The sequence below is a fragment of the Syngnathoides biaculeatus genome, chromosome 3 (assembly GCF_019802595.1).
Source record: "Syngnathoides biaculeatus isolate LvHL_M chromosome 3, ASM1980259v1, whole genome shotgun sequence".
NCBI classification, from domain to species: Eukaryota; Metazoa; Chordata; class Actinopteri; order Syngnathiformes; family Syngnathidae; genus Syngnathoides; species Syngnathoides biaculeatus.
Genome location: NC_084642.1, coordinates 20,075,596 through 20,094,650, shown reverse-complemented (window position 1 = coordinate 20,094,650; position 19,055 = coordinate 20,075,596). Strand labels below are relative to the sequence as shown.

General features: G+C 42.3%; 2 protein-coding genes and 1 long non-coding RNA gene across 8 annotated transcripts in view; 2 read left to right on the top strand and 1 right to left on the bottom strand.

Annotated features, from left to right (window-relative positions):
* Positions 1–665, top strand: part of LOC133498218 (leucine-rich repeat-containing protein 49) — a 38,232-nt gene extending 37,567 nt beyond the window's left edge. For all 4 annotated transcript variants that reach the window (XM_061814787.1, XM_061814788.1, XM_061814786.1 and 1 more), the window contains exon 18: positions 197–665. In XM_061814787.1, coding sequence (XP_061670771.1) covers positions 197–285 — 89 coding nt within the window. In that variant the 3' untranslated portion in view covers positions 286–665. The remainder of the gene's footprint in view (positions 1–196) is intronic.
* A 595-nt stretch (positions 666–1,260) lies between these two features.
* The window catches only part of LOC133498183 (thrombospondin type-1 domain-containing protein 4-like), a 34,011-nt gene continuing 16,216 nt past the window's right edge, over positions 1,261–19,055 (top strand). Inside the window, 7 exon segments of the mRNA XM_061814717.1 lie at positions 1,261–1,533; positions 2,890–2,941; positions 3,042–3,108; positions 4,768–5,003; positions 6,318–6,648; positions 10,005–10,107; positions 11,891–12,027. Coding sequence (XP_061670701.1) covers positions 1,443–1,533; positions 2,890–2,941; positions 3,042–3,108; positions 4,768–5,003; positions 6,318–6,648; positions 10,005–10,107; positions 11,891–12,027 — 1,017 coding nt within the window. The 5' untranslated portion in view covers positions 1,261–1,442.
* On the bottom strand, positions 4,912–8,717 carry LOC133498184 (uncharacterized). Of its 3 annotated transcripts, none has more exons than XR_009794223.1 (3): positions 8,469–8,717; positions 6,433–6,651; positions 4,912–5,041 (listed from the first exon to the last, which is right to left on the bottom strand). It is a non-coding gene; the product is annotated as an uncharacterized LOC133498184 (long non-coding RNA). The 3 variants fall into 3 exon arrangements; XR_009794222.1 differs by lacking the exon at positions 8,469–8,717 and adding an exon at positions 8,222–8,379; XR_009794224.1 differs by lacking the exon at positions 8,469–8,717 and adding an exon at positions 7,904–8,211.

Genomic DNA, 19,055 nt, shown 5'->3' with positions numbered 1-19,055 from the left:
GGAAATATTCATATCTATACATGCAGGTGTCGTGTTCATCTCTACTTTCTTCCTAAGGTGTTCAAATGCACTTTGAACACTGCACTTTGACTCGACTGTAAAAGTGCATACCAGGGTGATAACAGTCGAGAACCCCTGCTCAGCTCTCTTTGAGAGGAATAAAATAAGAAAGTCAAAATTATGTTCTACGTCACAGGAAGGCACCACGGAGGCGTCGCAGCGCGCCGCCACAGTGGACCTCTACCTCCAGGACCTGGTGCGCCGGGCGTCCGAGACCAACGTTAAGGGCGAGGTCCTGCACCGCCTCTGGCCCGCCATGTTCTCCGAGATGGTGCGCGACTGCGTCCTGGAGATGAGCGACCGAGCGGCCTTTCGCCAAGCCAGCCTTGCTAAGCTGTCCAAGTGAACGAGGACGGGTCCCGGTGGGCCATCTTGATCAGTAACCGAACACATGCACGCACGGTCACGTCTGGACGTTTTCTCAAGCACCTTCGCCACATGGACCACTTGTTAATTGAATGTAGTTTTGGACAGCTTTGAAATGACCACAATCTGTTTTGAATGACCTCTGCCGTGTCTTAAACCTCATATGTTAATCTCCCACACGTCCTGCCTGATAGAAGACAGAGAGGCAACGAAATAAAAAGAGACTGTTTTAAAAAATACTGGATTTCTCTATCGTATTGCACTTAGTATTAAAAGATTCTCTATCAATGCTCATTTGTGCACCTTATTGTGTTTTATGCTCAAAACTGTTTGCTCCATGCATTTATTTACTTAACGTTAGCAGAGTGGTATTGATGATAGCTTGAGGCGGAGTTTATTTAATTTGATTACATTTGAAAAGTAAAAAAAAAATACAATATTATAATACATCCCAAGTATACATGACAGGCCGGATTCAAGACAAATGTGTTAACTGTGCCTCCAAGGATGCATAATTGTCATAGATAATAATACATTTTCCGAAGCAACTTTAAAAAAACAAGTTAAAATATATTTTATTAACATTTCATTATTTTTTTCATTTTTTTTAATTTCTTCTGCATCTGTTGTTTGAAGATGCCGCTAGTGTAATTAACCGTGTACAGGTGTACCTAATGAAGTGTCCAACTAGCGCGTCCAAAAGTGCAAATCACAGCATCCAGAAGACTTCAAGTTAGCATTATGTTATATTCCAGCAGGGGGCGCTAAATAATATTTCCATTAATTTATTTATTTATTTTTCGGCGCGTGTCTCATGCACCAGTCATTCACATTCAGCCTCTTCCATGTTTGATAAAGAAGGCACAGCCAGCCGAGCCCAGCAAGATGACTTTTGCCGAATCTGCGGAACTCCTCTGCCTTTTTTGGACGTGACTCTTTGGGGTCCAGAATGTTTGCTTCACACGATTTGCCAGGTGGTGGACGGGAAAGTCTTGGGGAGAAAAAAAACGGATTGAATGTTGAAGGTGAGCAAAGGAGCGCGTCCATGGAGGCTGAAGACTGGAAGATGTTGCTCTAAAAGTGTGCAAGTATATCAGGAACACGCAGGTAAGTCAGTTTTACCTTTATCTATACAGGAAAAGATGAATGAGATTAAAAATACATTTCGCAAGAGCATACTTTTCAATATATTTTTTTTCATTTACTCTCATGTTAGTGTATTAACATTCTACTGTACCTTGTCTTCATCACAAAATGTAGGATGGATGTATAATATAATAGAAGTAAGTTACGCGTGTACACTTTCTTTTTTAAAACTTGACTTTCTCCATACAGCTACAGAGTATTTATTACAATTAAAAAACTACCCTTAAATGTATATTATTGTGCGACAACAAAGAACCGCAGTAGCAGAATTGGAAAAAAAAAAGATCATGCGATGCCCTCGCATGCGGTCAAGAATGACACAGTCACTTTATTGGCAATTAACGGATCGGCCAATTTGTGCAACTGCGACAACTCAACTCAAATGTCAAATACTTACAGGCACTCATAAACATCAAAGGCAATGATGTTTTCAGTATGTTCAGAAAATAAGAGCCTTTTTTTTTTTTTTTTTTAGTTCATGTTCCACGTTTAAGCCTCCAATGAACTTAACCTAGGCGGCACGGTGGTTCAGCTGGTAAAGCGTTGGCCTAACAGTTCTGAGGACTCGGGTTCAATCCTGGACCTGCTTGTGCGGACTTTGCATGTTGTTCCCGTGCCTGCATGGGTTTCCTCCGGGTGCTCCGGTTTCCTGCCACATTCCAAAAACATGAAACATTAATTGGACACTCTAAATTGCCCTTAAGTGTGATTGTGAGTGTGACTGCTGTCTGTCTCCATGTGCCCTGCGATTGGCTGGCAACCAGTTCAGGGTGTACCCCGCCTCAGTTGACAGCTGGGATAGCCTCCAGCACTCCTGTGACCCTTGTGAGGATAAGTGGTGAAGAAAATGGATGGATAGATGAATGAACTTAACCTGTGTTTTGTCGGAAAAAAAAATTGTTCAGTGAAGCTAAAGTTTATGTAGACTTAAACAGCAAATACATTTACGAGTCTTTAATGAATCTTCAGTACAATTGCGCTTGCAGTTATGTCTTTTTTAACGGACACATTTTCATAATTAGCACAATTACAAGTCTTGAGTGTTTTCCGAAGCATTGAACCATATACTCATCAATATTTACAGTTGGACTCTTCCAAAAGTGCAATCTAAGTAAACATCCTTATTTCAACATTAAATTCAAGTTGTACAAATGCCATTTAATACATTTGGATGCAAATATCTCCATCAACCCAGCTTGTAATTTGTTGAGCGCTGGTCGGCTCTTATTCCATTTCCCCTTTGATGTCATTGCATTTATTATGAAACTTGATGTGAATTCAATGTTTGAGCACATTTAATTTGTCGTTTCCGATTAGCGTGCGCTCGTCATCCTGCGAGAATGCGACGAGTCTACGCGTGGCTTGTTCGGTAAATGTTTTCAACATCAAAAAAAAAAAGAAAAAGAAACACCGCCGATGCGGTATGTTGTTTGCCGGAAACTCATCCTTCCTCCTGGATCGCTCTGAAGGGACCTGGTGCAGTTTTTGGTTTGCTTGGAGGCTGCGAGGTGTCAACACGTCACGGAGCACAGAAAGGTGAGCAGGGCCCGAGTCCGGCCCAAGTCCAGACACGTGCCATCCACGCACACGTACACGCGCACCTCGTGACGCAGTTCTGGCACCGGAGCTGCGCACATCATCATAATGGCGTCTTTGTTCTGCAAATGCCTCCGAGTCAGACGACTCTCCTCTTTCCTGCTTCCCGAAAAGTGTGGAAAGGTTAGTGGGAACGTTCCCAAGGAGCTCAGGTGCGAACGTGTTACCCTGGCAACAAACATCAACATCAGTGGCTCGGGGAGAAACTGGGAGCTCTGAAAATGCCGAACGCTTCTTTACTTTCCTTGAATGATTTAACATTCCTAAACGGCACATGTGTATCAAGACTTTTGAGATGAATGCACATCTTCAACAAAGCGTACCTGCATGCACATTTTTCACCTAAACAGCAACAACAATCAACTAGATGTTTTTGTAAAGATCAAAGACAGGTCCTCAGAGAAATTAAGAAACACACTTTTTTTTAAAGATGAAAAACCTACATACATATTCAAAACTTCAACAACAATTTAGTCTTCAATGAACCTATCAAGTGTTTTCATGAACATCAAAGAAAAACAGCCTTAATTATGTCTTTTGTAAACATCCTTCAAACGACCTCATGCAAGTTTTTTCCAAGTCTCAAAGGTGGCAAGTTGGCATTTCACCCCATTCATGCATTTTAATTGACAAAAAAGATTGTAGTCTTGAACCGCTCTTGACTGTTTTTGTTAACATCAAAGACAATGGTGCAAGTCTTCACGATATTTTGGCTGTAACTTCAAAGACATTAAGAAATCTTCAAACAACAACATGTCTTCTTTTGCCAACAGCTCAAAGAAAGTGAACTACAATGCTTGTTTCATAAACATGAAAGAACATTACAAGTGTTCAACAAGTACATTTTATAACCACTGATTAAGAAATTTCAGCTCTGAATGTTTTACACAAATTGACGTTTGACAGTGAAGCAGAACATACAAGTGACTTTCGAGTCAAATGCGTCAAAACTTTATATTGGTGCTGTATGTTTTCAGAATCAGTCTTCAGTGAGCCTTATATTCACACTTCATTTCACAATCGTCACAAAAGTCTTGAAACTGATCTACGGCCCTGTACCTGTTTTCCTCAATGTCAGACAATTGCAAGTCTTCATCAAACTAAAATGAGTGATCTTGTAAGCATCCCAGGTAAATGCAAATCCTCAAGAATCCCAACTGCAAACAAATTCCCTTATGGCAAAATGACAAGTCTTGAACCTGACACACATTTCTTCAAGCACTTGAGATGATTGCGGGAACCGCCCCACCTCCCACTTAATGACTGACGGGCAAATGGTGCACTGCCAACCCTTCAAACATTCCATAGTGTAAAACTCCGGTGAATGGCGATTATTTAAAGAAAATAATTTCTATGATGATCCGTAATAAAGCCTCCTGACCTGGCACTGCATCTTTCCAAGTCCTGCTGCAGGCTTCTCAATCACAAAGTTCCCTCGTAAATGTCTCTGGCGAAGGGAGACAGCCAAAACTGAGAAGGGCTGAAAGCCAGTAGAGACTTCCAGCAGGCATGACTTCAAACTTGGACTGCACCTCTTTGATGAGTTCATCTTCTAAAAAAAGCTCCATCTGATGAGCTCTCTTTGTTTTTGTCATCCAGGCGCCCCAGAGGACGGGGTCCCTGCAGGACTTCGAGGCGGCCTGGGGATCCTGGGGGCCCTGGTCGGCCTGCTCCCTGACATGTGGAGGTGGAGTACAAGAGCAGAGTAGACCGTGTCTGAGGGTCTACCCTCCCCTGCGTCCAGGCCATGTCATCTCAGCCTTGAGGCCTTCGGTTTCTGTCCATCGGGATGGCAGTGGTCATGAGGGCGAGCGTACCCCATCTGGTGGAAGCAGGTACTCATTTTGTGGCGACATCAAAGTCTTTGATGAGTCTAACGGCACAGACAATTTATCGTCTTGTCAAATCAAACGTACAGGTTTTGGTTAGCATTAAGGACAGTTAAGATACTATTCTTTCACAACGGAGACAATCAAAGCTAAAGACTTCACAGTTTGGTCTTAAGCGAACCTAATGTACACGATTTAGGAACGTGTCTTCATTGAAACGTAAACATTAGAGACTGTTTTCAACCTCACGTCGTGATGCGTGACGTTTTGTAACCATGAAAGAAAATTTGGTTTCGAACAAGATGATTATTTACCTTTTTTTTTTTTCATTGAACACACTAATGCAGTTAAGAGTTCACTGCCACCGGCAGCTGTTGAATTCAAATATCCATGTTAACATTGTGGACTGTCAGTGAATGACCTAAGAGTCCAATGAACCTAACCGGCCTGGTTTCTGAGCAACGTCCTGAGTCTTAAAGACTCAGGCACTTCCTAAATGCCAAATTTTGCATCCGCCAGACTGTCAAGAAACAAACAACAGCCGTTTTCCCTTATAATAGTGGTGCTCTGCTCTTTTATTTACTTACATCTATGCTTTACAGCAAGCCGTCTGGTCTGAAAGTGACTCTGTGGGGCCGTTGCGGTGGGCCGCGGGAGCCCTGCCCTTCCACCTCTTTTGGTTGTGTACAAAGCTCATCTTTAAAGAGAGTCCAGAACTCCGCCAGTGCTTGGCAGCTTTGGGATTGACAAAACGTCCTGTTTAAACAAATCACACTGACTTTTGGGGGGGGGGGGGGTTTGCTTTTGAAGAGGACTTTGCTGGCACATTTCCATTCCGGGACTTGACCCAAAAACTAGGAACAGTTTCATAGTTTCTTCTGTGTGCAGATTGCACCAGGAGTATTTTACCCGTTAAACTTAAGGTTAAGGTTTGCTCTGGCCAGTCAATCAATCGATGGGAATTGCTGCTGTCTTCAAGGGTGTACACGCCGGGCTTAGGAGGATGAATCCGAAATCTGATTGGGTAAACTAAGAGGGACAGTGCTAAGTTACGTGGCCCTGCACTACTGACTCGGAAGGCCCTGTGGAGATTAGGCTGACGTGAGGCTAAAATCTGACTAGATGAAAAATCGAACATCCACGCTCACGTACTGAAATTGGTGAAGCCAAGAGGGAAAAGCGTAAATTAATACAATTTCATTGAGCAAATGTTAGATCTTGGATTGTAAATATAGGTCAGTGCTTCTTAGTGTTCTCAGCCCAACAGAGAAGGACATGCTGACCCTGATCCCACCACCTCTGCCTACCAAATGTCTTCAGGAGGATCATCCCCATCATCCCTGGCAGGTATGGCTATGGAAGAGCTCCACGGCAGGATTCCGGAAGGGTCCGGCGGCCCCACCCAGACAGACCGAGACGTTCCGCTGTCACTCACCACATTGGCCTCGGGTCGCGCTACCTCCATCGCAGCGGACCCCAAACGCAGACCCTGTGGGTGCCGCTCTACCAGCAGGGCCAGAGGGGGCTTCCTTCAGGCGGGCAGCGTTCCGGATCCCAGCAACCGGAGCCGCAAACTGAGGAACCGTACCACCCTCTACCGGTTTCTTCTTGTACGGGGGAGCACAATCACCACAGACGCTGCGAACACAAGGTACTAAAGTCCCATTTGAAAAAAAAAAAAAAAAAAAAATTATTAATGCACTCCACTATGTTTGAACTCTGATAGACTCAGCGTTTCATTTTGTTGAATGTACAAAAGAGCATATAAGCATCAATTTATGCTGCCATCTGCAATCTCTCTTTCAAAATAAATGTAAAAAGAAGAAAAAAAACATGGCCATAAATGTAGTTCCCAAAATGAATAAATGTAGGTCTTAGGAACATATTAACATCTTAAAAACCTTCAATTGTAGTCTTACTATTTCCATCATTTAAGTTTTAAAAATTCTTAATTCAAGATCATGGAACGTCTTAAATGTAGGTCGAAAAAGTGTTACATTTTGAAATATTCAGATTTGGGTATTTAAAGGGGTGCACGGCGGAACAACTAGTTAAGAGCATTGGCCTTACACTTCTGAGGGGCGGGGTTCAAATCCCGGCCCCGCTTGTGTGGCGTTTACATCCGCGCCTGCGTGGGTTTTTTCTGGGCACTCCAGTCTCCTCCCACACCCCAAAAACATGCATTCATTGGAGACCTGAATTGCCCCTAAGTGTGATTGGGAGTGCGAATGGTTGTTTGTTTCAATGTGTTCTTGATGACATGCGGCGCTGTGATTGGTTGCCAACCACCGTGCCACCAATTTGAGATTTAAAAGTCTTAAATTTATCGTATAGTTGCCTTAAATGTTTAAATTAAAATTCCCAAATTTGCAAATACAAGTCTGGAATTTTTTAGTTCTTCAGATGTGCAAATCGCCTAATAATTATCTCAATTAAAAAAAATATATATATATATATATTTTTTTTTATTTAAATTTTCTCTTCTACTGGCTGTCATTGTATTTTGTTAATGTCCCGCATTAAGTGGATTAAGAGGAGTGAGTTTTGACTTCCCATAATTGTTTTTGCTAGAAGTGACTCCGTGAACAGCAACCCGTCTATTTGGAATGGAAAACAAAGCCTCGGTTCTGGATAACATCTCGAGCACAAAGTAAACCAGAGCCGAGTCTTGTTCAGACCGAAGTGTCGGCGGGCTCGTCCTTTCACGCGAACCTGATCCGTGAGTAACCTCAACTTCCCGGTGTGACAAAAGCAGTTTACGTTCTCTACTTCCTGCCTGATTGATTCTATTCCTTTGCGTGTGTACATAACCTCGGCACGACTCTTTGGAATTAAACAGCAGGTCCGTGTAAATCGAAGTGTTTATGTAAGATCGTGATCGGGTGAGGCAGAAATGTTTGCATTACCCTTTCCAGAACGTTGGTTTTTGATCCGTTTTCTTCACAGCAGATATTAACGACTGTATAAATAATTTGTTCTGGGGTCAAACGGTCACCATCATCAAACCTTTAGTCCGGGCCATTTTCCAAGCCGCTTATCCTCACAAGGGTAGCGGGAGTGCATTTTAAAAAAATGAAATGTCAGGTTTAGCAATTAAGTCAAAGATACAGATCTCGTTTTAAAAACGATAATAAATGCTTCCATTGCAAGAAATGGAAATTGCCTTTATATATCAGGTATGACCCACTGCTACCTTGATACATTTTTTGAACATTATAACATACTTCTTGCGCCATCCGTGATCACTTTGAAGTTTTTGTTACCCCGCGATAGTGTTGTTCCATTCCTTAACGAATCTTTTTGGTGCACAGACTGCACAGAATCAGTTTGTGAATTGAGTCGTTCTTTTTGAGTCGCCTCGGAGCGGAAACGGAACCGTTGAACCTATCTGTCACTCACTTCTGAATATTAATAATGAGCAATAACGACCAGCCAGCGTGCAGGTGGGGGCGGGACTGATTTGTGACTCACCAGCGATGCCGCTCACTTCGGTGAATGACCAACAAGCCAGCATCCGGTGGCGGTGTGCAGGAAAAGGAGGGACTTAAGTGAACTGAGTGATTCGTTCAGTGAACTGCTGTACTGAGATATTGAAAAGTGATTCGTTCGTTTGTGATCCGCCGAGGCGCAATGTACTTGTCGATGTACACACCAGGATGTTACCGTATTGCACGCTAGTCACAATTACCTGTTTTTTTTGTTCACAACATGCAACATTAACTTAACTCGAAACTCAATTAAGAAACACAATGAACTACAAGGACCATGATGGTTAATAATGATGAATGTTCTTCTTGGAGGGAAAAAAATTCAGCATGACACGTTGAAATGCATCCCAGTAGAAAGAGCGGGCGTTTTATTGGTTGATTTTCATTTATTTATTTATTCTTCACAAGAACTGTTGACTGTTTGATATGCATGGACATATTTTGTGCACGGAAGACAAACAACTCCTGTGACACGGATATGCATATGCGCCATAGGAGCCTGGCTAAGGGATATGCCTACGAGGTAGCCATGTTGGCAGGGGCAACGCTCCCATCCTAGGGAAAACATGGACATTCAAATGAAGTCTTAACTTGATCATTTCTCAACCCATTTTTATGAGTTTGTCTTTTTTCCACTCAATGTAAATATTTATGCTATTAATAAAAAAAAAACATTTGAGAATTTTGAATGTGATTGTGAGGACGCAGAGACATTAGCTAAGTAGTAAAATATTAAAAACTTCCAGTGAGTTGATTCTGGTGGAAAAAAATGGACAAAACGAGTTCTTACACATAATGTATGTTTGCTGTTGAGCTTTTTGTTTATTTTTGCCACGGGAAAAAAACACAAGTCCTTTGCACAGGGGTGTGGGTAGGGTTGGGGGGGGGGGTAAAAAAATCGGCATTTGGCTCATTTTGTCATTTGTGCCATACGCTTACATCCCAGGATGAAATAAATTAAGGTCGTGATGCATATTCGTTACAAAAAACATACTTTGTCCATATTTATAATGGCTTTTTGTTTTTAAATCATGCATCTAGTTAGGATGGATGATAATTTGTGGTCCCCTCCATCATTAAAGTTGCCTATCCCCCCTATATATCATAAACACACCATTAACGGTACAGGCAATGTTTTAAAGTAGTAATTTATTCTATTCAATTCGTGATTTTTACAAAAACTCAAAGCCTCAAGAATTAGCACACACACACAGTTTACGAACAAATTTCCTGTCTTGCTGAAATCAGCCATGTGTCATTCAAGTGATCCAGCACCCTGCCCTACATCCTGCTGGGCCAATGGCGAGGCCAGTTTTTATTCACGTGACCACCAGGGTTGCTAAATGTATGTCTAAGAGTGAGCTTGCTCATTAACGAAAAGTTGTGCAGAGTCACTCTAATCACGTATGCTCGGTGAAACTTGCCAAACATATCATTAGCAATTGTATGAGTATTATTAGTAGTAACAGTAGTAGTAGTAGCAATAGTCATATTTATGATGTTTCTAATCTATTTTTAGGCTTGTCCCACGTCCAGCAAAGACATCAGAGCCGCTCAGTGTTCCACACACGACAAGAAGCCTTTCATGGGGAGACTGTACGAGTGGGAGCCTTTCAACGAAGGTACTAATGTCTGCATGTAAAAGTACACACACACGTATACAAAAGATTTAAATTACAGGTTGAAAAAAAAATAGTACTTTGTGTTTGTGTGGGACTCAGTTAATCGTAATTCTTGCGGAGCCTCGCGAAAAGGAAACTCCATAAAACAATGAATAAATGTCACAAGATGGGGGGCAAAGCGCTAAAACGGAGAGGATAGATCCGCCTAGATACAGTTGTGATGCACCCCAAGCTACCGATCAAAATGGCGGACGCAGTGCGGCTGAAGCATGTTGTGAGCGATTCATTAGAGCGAATTCCCGATAGTATTTCTGTTTCCTTTCTGCCCATGGTATCAGAAATATCGACAAAGAGTGTACAGAAAGGCCTGAATTACTTTCAACACAAATATATTCATAATGTCAGGGTTTCCCAAACGGGAACGCCATTTAAAGTTTCTGCAATGTGTTGGCCGTAAGTCCATGCGAAAGAATCAACCACCTCATAAACGAATGTTGGACATCGAATGCGATAAGATTTCTGATGCCTATTGTTCATGCAAAGCAAGGTAAGTTTGCATTTTTACGCTACATAAACATGTCGATTCGAAATGATATCTATGTTCATAGTAGATAATTAATTTACATAAATTATGGCAGCGTGCGTGTCCTCTATTGGTCTGAACGTGCGCACTGTACACGTAAATGTAGGCCCAAAATATTTGTATTCACGTGATGTGTTTTATCATGGATAAGAACGCTTGAGAGCAGAGCCGAGGTGCGGCTGGAAGTTTTGAGTTTCACTAGCTCAGGTGGAGCTTCCTCCTTCCTTTATAAATGTTACACCGACTAATTGAATATCTTACCTTGGGACAAACAGCTTTGTGCTGATTTATCTTCAATACGTTGAGATGGTCTTGAGGTCGGCCACAAGCCTTAATCCACTGTTTGCATTTATCTAAATTACACTTTGCGGTGGAAAAGCGCACCAGATATCCTCCCAGTAATCTCTCTGGATAGCGCTCGTTTCCATTACACATTCCCCAGCCACATCGAAACACCATATTTCCGGATCGGATATAAGCACGTCTATACACTCCAAATTCAGAGGCTTAAAGTAAACGCGCGCTCTCTTTGTTTGTGGGTAAAGGATGGCGGCTGTAGGCAGGATGGGCGGAGTTCAGAAAATAACGCTCACTGATTGGTCAAAAGGGAGCTGTCAATCATTCTCACGACTCCATGGATTCATCTAGTATGTACACAATCATCAGCCTTGTTGCATCAACAACTACGTTCAGGAGTTACATTATTGAAACAAATAAAGCACCTTCACGAGGCTCGCAAAAAGTAGCCTGAATAATATCCCAGCACAAACTGTGAAATTGCACAAGGACAAACAAATACGGATATTGGTGCACTGAACAAACACTTGCCACTCTACAGTACTTTTGGCCTTTCTACACACATTAAAGACAATCACTATGAGATTCCACCAGGTGGTGCCATAGTAGTACTTTTATTGCAATGATCTGAGCACAAAAACTGCATTCAGTGAAGAAAGGAGGAAAGGTTCCAAAAAAAGTCATCTGACAACATGAGAATTTTGGAATACGCAGTACGTATTACGTAATACGTATTGCATAGGTATGTATGCAATGTAATAATGGTATTTAACTCTGGCGGTATATATAATATGTATGAAAGCAAATCAGCAACTATAGAACTATTCATTGTAAATACTTGTGGCTTTTGGTGCCCAGATGACTATCAAAATGTAATCAAATCCTCCATGAATGTGGTTGAAGTTGCTAGAGATCAGCACTGCGAGCTCAACTGTCGAGCTGCCGGCTTCAGGTTCTACGTGCGACTGTCCGACAAAGTCATCGATGGGACGCCGTGCGGACGCAATCATTCTTCTGTCTGTGTGGCGGGAAAGTGCACGGTAAGATCACCTGACTTTGTTTCACTTGAATTCATTTTTTTTAGGGTATTCTACAGAAAAACAGGAGGATTAGGATTGCGGGGGTGATTATGGTCGCAAAGGGGGGCAATATCATTGAAGAAAACTCTATTAGAGTGAAGCGGAGGTCCACGGGAAGTATAGCTGTGGGATATTTTTACGGTAGTTGAATCCAAGTGGCTAAAACACACCTGTCAGAATTGGACTGACACGTCGGTGCGTGGGAGCTAACACACAAAAGGAATGTGTTGTGATCCAAAGTTTCTGCGGGATCTTCACACTTCTTCTCATTCACAATTTGCACAGAAAAAAAAAAAAAAAAATTCCCTCATCACTCCTTCGGGTCTTCTCAGCTCCTGGAAGCCGTTCAACCCAGAAATTCCCCTGCCGAACCGAGCGATAATAGCAAAACAGCTACTGGGGTGTGCGTCGCAACTGTTGGGCGGATTTAAAGTACAACATCCAGAGCCCAAACGCAGCAACAAGTGAGGCTAATGTTAGGTATTTTTGAAACATTTTATATGCCATTGTTTGCAGTATTGCAAAAATCATATGTGCTTTGTTTGATTTGTCTACAGTCATTGTACGGTTAATTATATGTTATATTCAGTGTTATTTTCCACTATCATGTGTGTTTTATTTCATCTCTGTCTTAAAAAGGGCTAAAGAGTGCTAATATATAGTTTTACTCATTTGTGCTATCTTTAAAAATAAATGTCAAAAACGATAATCAGTTTTAGTTCTTATTTTTCATCAATTACGATTACAGTGGGAGTCATAAGGGCTCGTGTCCAGATTTGAAATAAGTGCTAAGGGCTCATGTCCTAAGGCACAGGTGTTAAACTCAAGGGCCGGGGGCCAGATTCGGCCCGTCGCGTGATTTTGTGTGGCCCGCGAAGCCAAATCATGTATATCAACTTCCATGATTTTTGTGAAAATCTGTAACAAAATTTCAAATTGTCATATCATAAATGATAAAGCTGAGCTGTTGCAAGCATTTTCCTGTTACCAAACATGAACAATAGTTGGAAAAATGCATTATGCTTGAGTTCTGATTCCAAAACTAGTTCATGAATTTCCTGTGTAAATATGATGAAGCGAAAGAATTTCACGGTTTCACAGTCATAATGGCCCTCGGAGGGAAAACGTAACTACAATGTGGCTCACGATAAAAATGAGTTTGACAGCCCTGTCCAAAGGTCTCCTGTCCATAAGGGCTCGTGTCCTGAAGGCTTCCTGTCCTACACCCGCCAGAAGTAAACAGTAAACGGCTAAGCTGTTAGCTCATTTTATTTGAGAATAAACCTCGGGGAGCAGCAGCAGAGCGGAGACAGAGGAGCAAAATACTCCTGCATCCAGAGTTATAACGCACGGCAACTAGCTAAACTAATGTTAGCGTCTGTTTGTTTTCACTGGTTTGGTGTTGTATCACAAATCATGAATCTAGAAAATATGAAGTCTGCCTAGCAGCAAAATTAAGAACACAAGCCATTGTTTATCAGCAACGAGATATTACATCACTATTAACGCATAAACATCCTAATACTTTAGCTAAAAGAGTGCATGCTTCTTTCAAGTAGCCGTGTGAGCTTCTAGCTTTTCCTGAGCCAAACAAGCAGGGAAAAAACTTCCGGAGGTTCGACAGGAACGTGGCAAGCGGAGACTTTGAAATGCCAATCGGCAGTATAACCTTTGCACATGATTGCTTCTGATAAGCAACTCCAGAACACATGCTTCGGATCGGCGGCGCATGCTAGTGGAATTCCAATCATTCCAGAATAGTTTGGGATTGCCGAGGGATTTTCTCTCGACATTTTCATCATAACAGACCCCATTGGTGTTTTTATATTTTAGCCACTCACACTGTTCAAACTGTTACCTTGCCACTTCTCTAAAACGGAGACAAAGTATTGATGTCACACTTTCAAAGAAATTGGATCAACTATTGATCTATTCAAGTGTGCCGGGTGATGGAGACTTGTGCCAGTCTTCAAAGTTCCTCAGGAAGTGTTAAAAGGAGTGCTGGCATTTCTTGGCGGATGGCTGTAAGCGCAGTATGTGAGACTTCAGAAGCAAGGCAAGGCAAACGTAATCAGTGTGCTTTACATGATGAAAAACAACAAAGTACATAACAATAAAACGGGCGTATTGTACGGACAAAATGTTGTTGAAATTCCCATTTGTCCGACGTTCGTCTGTGCGCGTTTGCTGAGCTTTGCACGCTCGCCGTCCCACAGGAAGTGCGCGCCGTGGGTGTGCCGCACTTCCGTATCCAGCTTAGCACAGCAACAGCTGTAGTGGCAGATTTACATCAGTCAGCACAAATTCTTTCCTTTCAGATCTGTGTTTTTTTTTTTCCCGGGTTGAAGTTGCTTGAAGGGAGTTCTTTATAGTTTAAGCAATTGAAGTTTGCAACACTTTTGCTGAGACTGTCAGCTGAGCATTCACCCCGTCCTACTTGGACTTTTGCGATGGAGTCATCCCAAGAAAAGCACTGGACAGACTGCAGTGTGTGCACAAGTCTGATGCCTAACCGGTTCCCAACCGGACCAAACCTTGGAATGGCAACAGTCACATTTTTTGCATCACATCCAAGGTTTGTCCTCACCTGCAAAGTTCAAAATGACCTCCGCCCACAATATATGACATACCTCAGAACCTCTGCGGTCGACCCTTTTTTAGTCTCCTCAGTGTCCCTCGCACCATCAGATGAACTTCAGTGGGTAACGCCTGCCCTATGGAATGCCTGCTTCCCAAGGAAATTGGGCAATTTTCAACACTTTCAAATCGGCACTCAAACGTCTCTTGTTCACCAATGCCTTTGCCATCGAGTTTGGTCGCTGTTGTTTATTATTTATTGGTTGTTTTTATCGTCTACGTACACGTGTCATTTGGTTATTGTGAAGCATCCTTATATATATATATATATATATATATATATATCACGATTTACAGTAATTTGTTGTAATTATGCACAGACAGTGGAATGTGACAATAATATTACAAATGTACATATGTGATAGTAGGAGAAACAAATACTTTTATGTGAATTAACTCATATTACATGAGATAGCCTGTGATAGGCTCCAGCACCCCACGACCCACGTGAGGATAAGCTGCTCAGAAAATGGATGGATGGATGGATGCTCTGTTGATGCAAAATGATAATTTACAAGAATAAAGTTGTAATATTAAGAAAAAATGCCTGTCAGAAATAAATTAATTTATGAGGATTCAACTGTAAGATTGTATACTGCAAAGATCATTTCACAAAAATAAAGTTGAGACAATGCAAGAAAACAATTTTAATGTTATGAGAGGGGAACATAATTATCAAATGAAAATAAAGCAATAATTTGAAGAGAAAAAAAGCATAGTTTTACAAAGAAATAAAAATTATTTTCTAGAGAATAAAACTCGCTCTAGTCTGTTGTTTTGTATTTTTTTCCCTCCATTTTTTTTGTAGACCTTCCATGCATCTTCCTGATGCCGGTCTCGATGAAGGAAGGTGTTTGCTGTACAATCAGAGGCAAAGGCAGGCAGGCAGGATAATTTATGACAGACAGACAGACGGCGAAAGGTCGCCATCTGGGCGCTTGTCCACTGAAGTGAGAACATCTCAGGCCTGTGCGGGTCATGAGGAAGGCCAGAGATGTGCGCTTCTCCACGTGTGGGCAAGAGAATTGTCAAGTCGATGTGAGGATGTCACGCAAAATAAAAAAAAAACATGGGGAGAAATATACATTTGGGATTATGGGTGGAATAAAATTGAGAAAGAAAACAGCAAATCTACAAGGAAAAAGTTTAAACGTCTCAACACATTTAACTACACTGTAGAGTCATAACTGGGCAAGAAACAACCCCTACAGTTTTAAAGCAGTAAAGTTAGAACATCCATCCATCCATTTTCTTAACCGCTTATCCTCACATGGGTCGCGGGAGTGCTGAAGCCTATCCCAGATGTCATTGGGCAGGAGGCAGGGTGCACCCTGAACTGTTTGCTAGCCAATCGCAGGGCACATGGAGACAGACAACAGTCACACTCACAGTCGCACCTAGGGGCAATTTAGAGTGTCCTATTAAAACCCACGTAGGCACGGGGAGAACATGCAGACTCCACACAGACTGGGCCGGGATCGAACCCTGGACCTCGGAACTGTGAGGCCAACACTTTACAGCTGATCCATCGTACCGCCTAAAGTTAGAATTTTCGGAACAAATATTATACATTAGAACATCATGAATCGCTGCTGTATTACTGGATGGAAAATACATTTCCCATCGTTTGCAATAAACATGATAATAGCACAAGAAAAAGGTAATCATTTGATGTAAACGTCACCATATTGCGTGTCTGCTCTATACATTTTCCTTGCACCGAATGAACTAGAAAGACAAATCTTGGTGTTTTCCCAGCATTTATTATTCTCCGACACACGTGTTCTGCGGGATGAACGGGACCCCCTCCAACGGGGTCCCAGAAGAGGGGCAGTTTTATTCCTCGCTTCCTGAGCGTAATATCCTGACGAGCGCTCGCTGTGAAGAGGAAGCGTTTCAATGATCTCACGCCCGTATTCCACATCTTTATCGAGAATCGCGTCTCATCGCAATAAGGATTATGAGGAAACCACCTGTCGGATGGGGAAGATGATAAAATGTAATGCTTTGGACTTTTGATTTCAATATCCACTAGTCAAACATTGCCAAAAGAAGAAGAAATTCTTACTGTATTCACTGAAAAAAACTCACCTATTCACTGTTTTTGTGCACAAGCCACAATCTTGAAGCCAAGGACATAAGTTGAAGTGAGTTATGGAGATTTATTTAGACAAAAGTTGTCCTCTGCTGTTATCTTGAGGCCTCTCAAGGCAATTGACCCCTCCGTGGATATTGCGCAATCCGCGTCACTGACCAATCAGAGGCCAGAGATCTGCATAAACCAAAGCCCGTTTTTGCTCCCGCCATTTTCTCAGACAACATTGCATGGTCCAGTATAGGTTTAGTTAGCGTTTTATCGCGTATTTGGGTTATTTAACAAAAAATATGGTTAAGAGGTGTAGTCACGGATTTTGTAATAGTGACGACAGGTATCCTGAAAGGCTACTTGGTGGAGTTCGATTCGTACCCTTTCCAAAACCGAAGACCCGGTACGAAAAATGCCTTCGATGGATCAAACTTTGTGGAAGACCGCATCATCAACTAAATCCATCTAATATCAACTGGAACACATATGTTTGCACGAAGGTATGCCCTATATTTGATTTTCAATACATGTCTCGTATAAATGAATTCGAAGTTCTTCGCTAGCATAACACTGCTGCGTGTGAACGATTGACACACTTATTCTTTGTTGAGCGATATTTAGCGATGATCAGACTGCACAAACGTATTGATTTCTTGCTGGCTCGCGGCCGAAGCTTAACCAGACTGTGTTTGCACGAAGATATGCCATAAATTTGATTTTTAATACACGTCTCGTGTAAATGAATGAGACGTTCTCCGCTAGCATAACATTGCTACGTGTGAACGATTGACACACTTATTCTTTGTTGAGCGATATTTAGCGATGATCGGACTGCACAAACGTATTGATTTCTTGCTGGCTCGCGGCCAGAAGCTTAACCAGACTGTGTTTGCACGGAGATATGCCCTAAATTTGATTTTTAATCCACGTCTCATATAAATGAATGAGACGTTCATCGCTAGCATAACACTGCTACGTGTGAACGATTGACACACTTATTCTTTGTTGAGCGATATGTAGCGATGATCGGACTGCACAAACGTATTGATTTCTTGCTGGGTCGCGGCCGAAGCTTAACCAGACTGTGTTTGCACGAAGATATGCCCTAAATTTGATTTTTAATACACGTCTCGTATAAATGAATGAGACGTTCTCCGCTAGCATAACATTGCTACGTGTGAATGATTGAATGAAATCAGAAGCATGGCGTCTCTCTCAGTTCAGAATGTATTGTATTGTATTTTCCATTTTTACTGTTTGTCTTACGTCAGCGCACGTGGCGTGACGTCACTTCAGGAGGCGTGGTTAAGTGCCCTGTACGGAGGGGTCAATTACAAACCCCTATCAGAGATGCCAGTTACATGCAAATTTCCTCTATTCACTGCCAGGCCTCCCCAGTGAATAGGAGGCGTTCATTGGATAACAAAAAAAAAAAAAAAAAACAAAGAAAGGGGAACCCAGCCACACCCAATAAATCCCTCATTAATATGAGACTGTGGTTATCCCATTGGATTCTTTTCCAAATTGTCTCACTGGACTCTCGATTCCCATTGAACCGTCGCCTTATTCTGGGTTTTGAAAAAGACCCGCAATCCCTCACCTCCCTCCCTTCTCCGCTGCACCTCCCTCAGCTGTCTTTACAAGGGGGAGCTTGTCAGGGATGGCCGTGCAGTTTTTGGGACTTGTGAGCGAGCACTCTGCAAATTTCGGGGGAGAATGCTGCCAGTGCCGACCCTACTGCTGCTCGCCTGCCTCCACATTCAGGGGAAGCTCAGGGCTCAGGTAGGACCTCCATTTTGGGGTTCTGATTGGAACACTGCAAGAACTACAAGACTTTCTTGGGATATTGTAGCGGGTTTGGAAGAGTTGGATGTTAGGGTAGCTCCAGTGAAAATTTTCTGTCTTGGTGACAACTGGGACCCTACTACGAGGTCTCGAAATTATGAATGCGTAGAGGTGGTATGACGTCTTCTCTGATAGAAATTATGAAGGCGGTGATGCGGGTTCTATTCGGTCTAGCTGGAATTCATCTGTCATTACCCATGTCGGAGGTGGTTTTAGCTCAGCTTGACTGGATTGACCGTGTGGAGTGCCTTAGGTCACTGATGGAAAGGTCGGAGGGTCGAACCCCCCCGGGGTCATAAATCACAAGCTTGTTGATAGTTGGAGTGCATGGGAATGAAGTCTTACATGTCGCGGATTTTGTCATTTGAGGATAAAGATCTACGGATGTCAGAGTGAAGTTGTTTTGAAGAAGCCCGTTGTT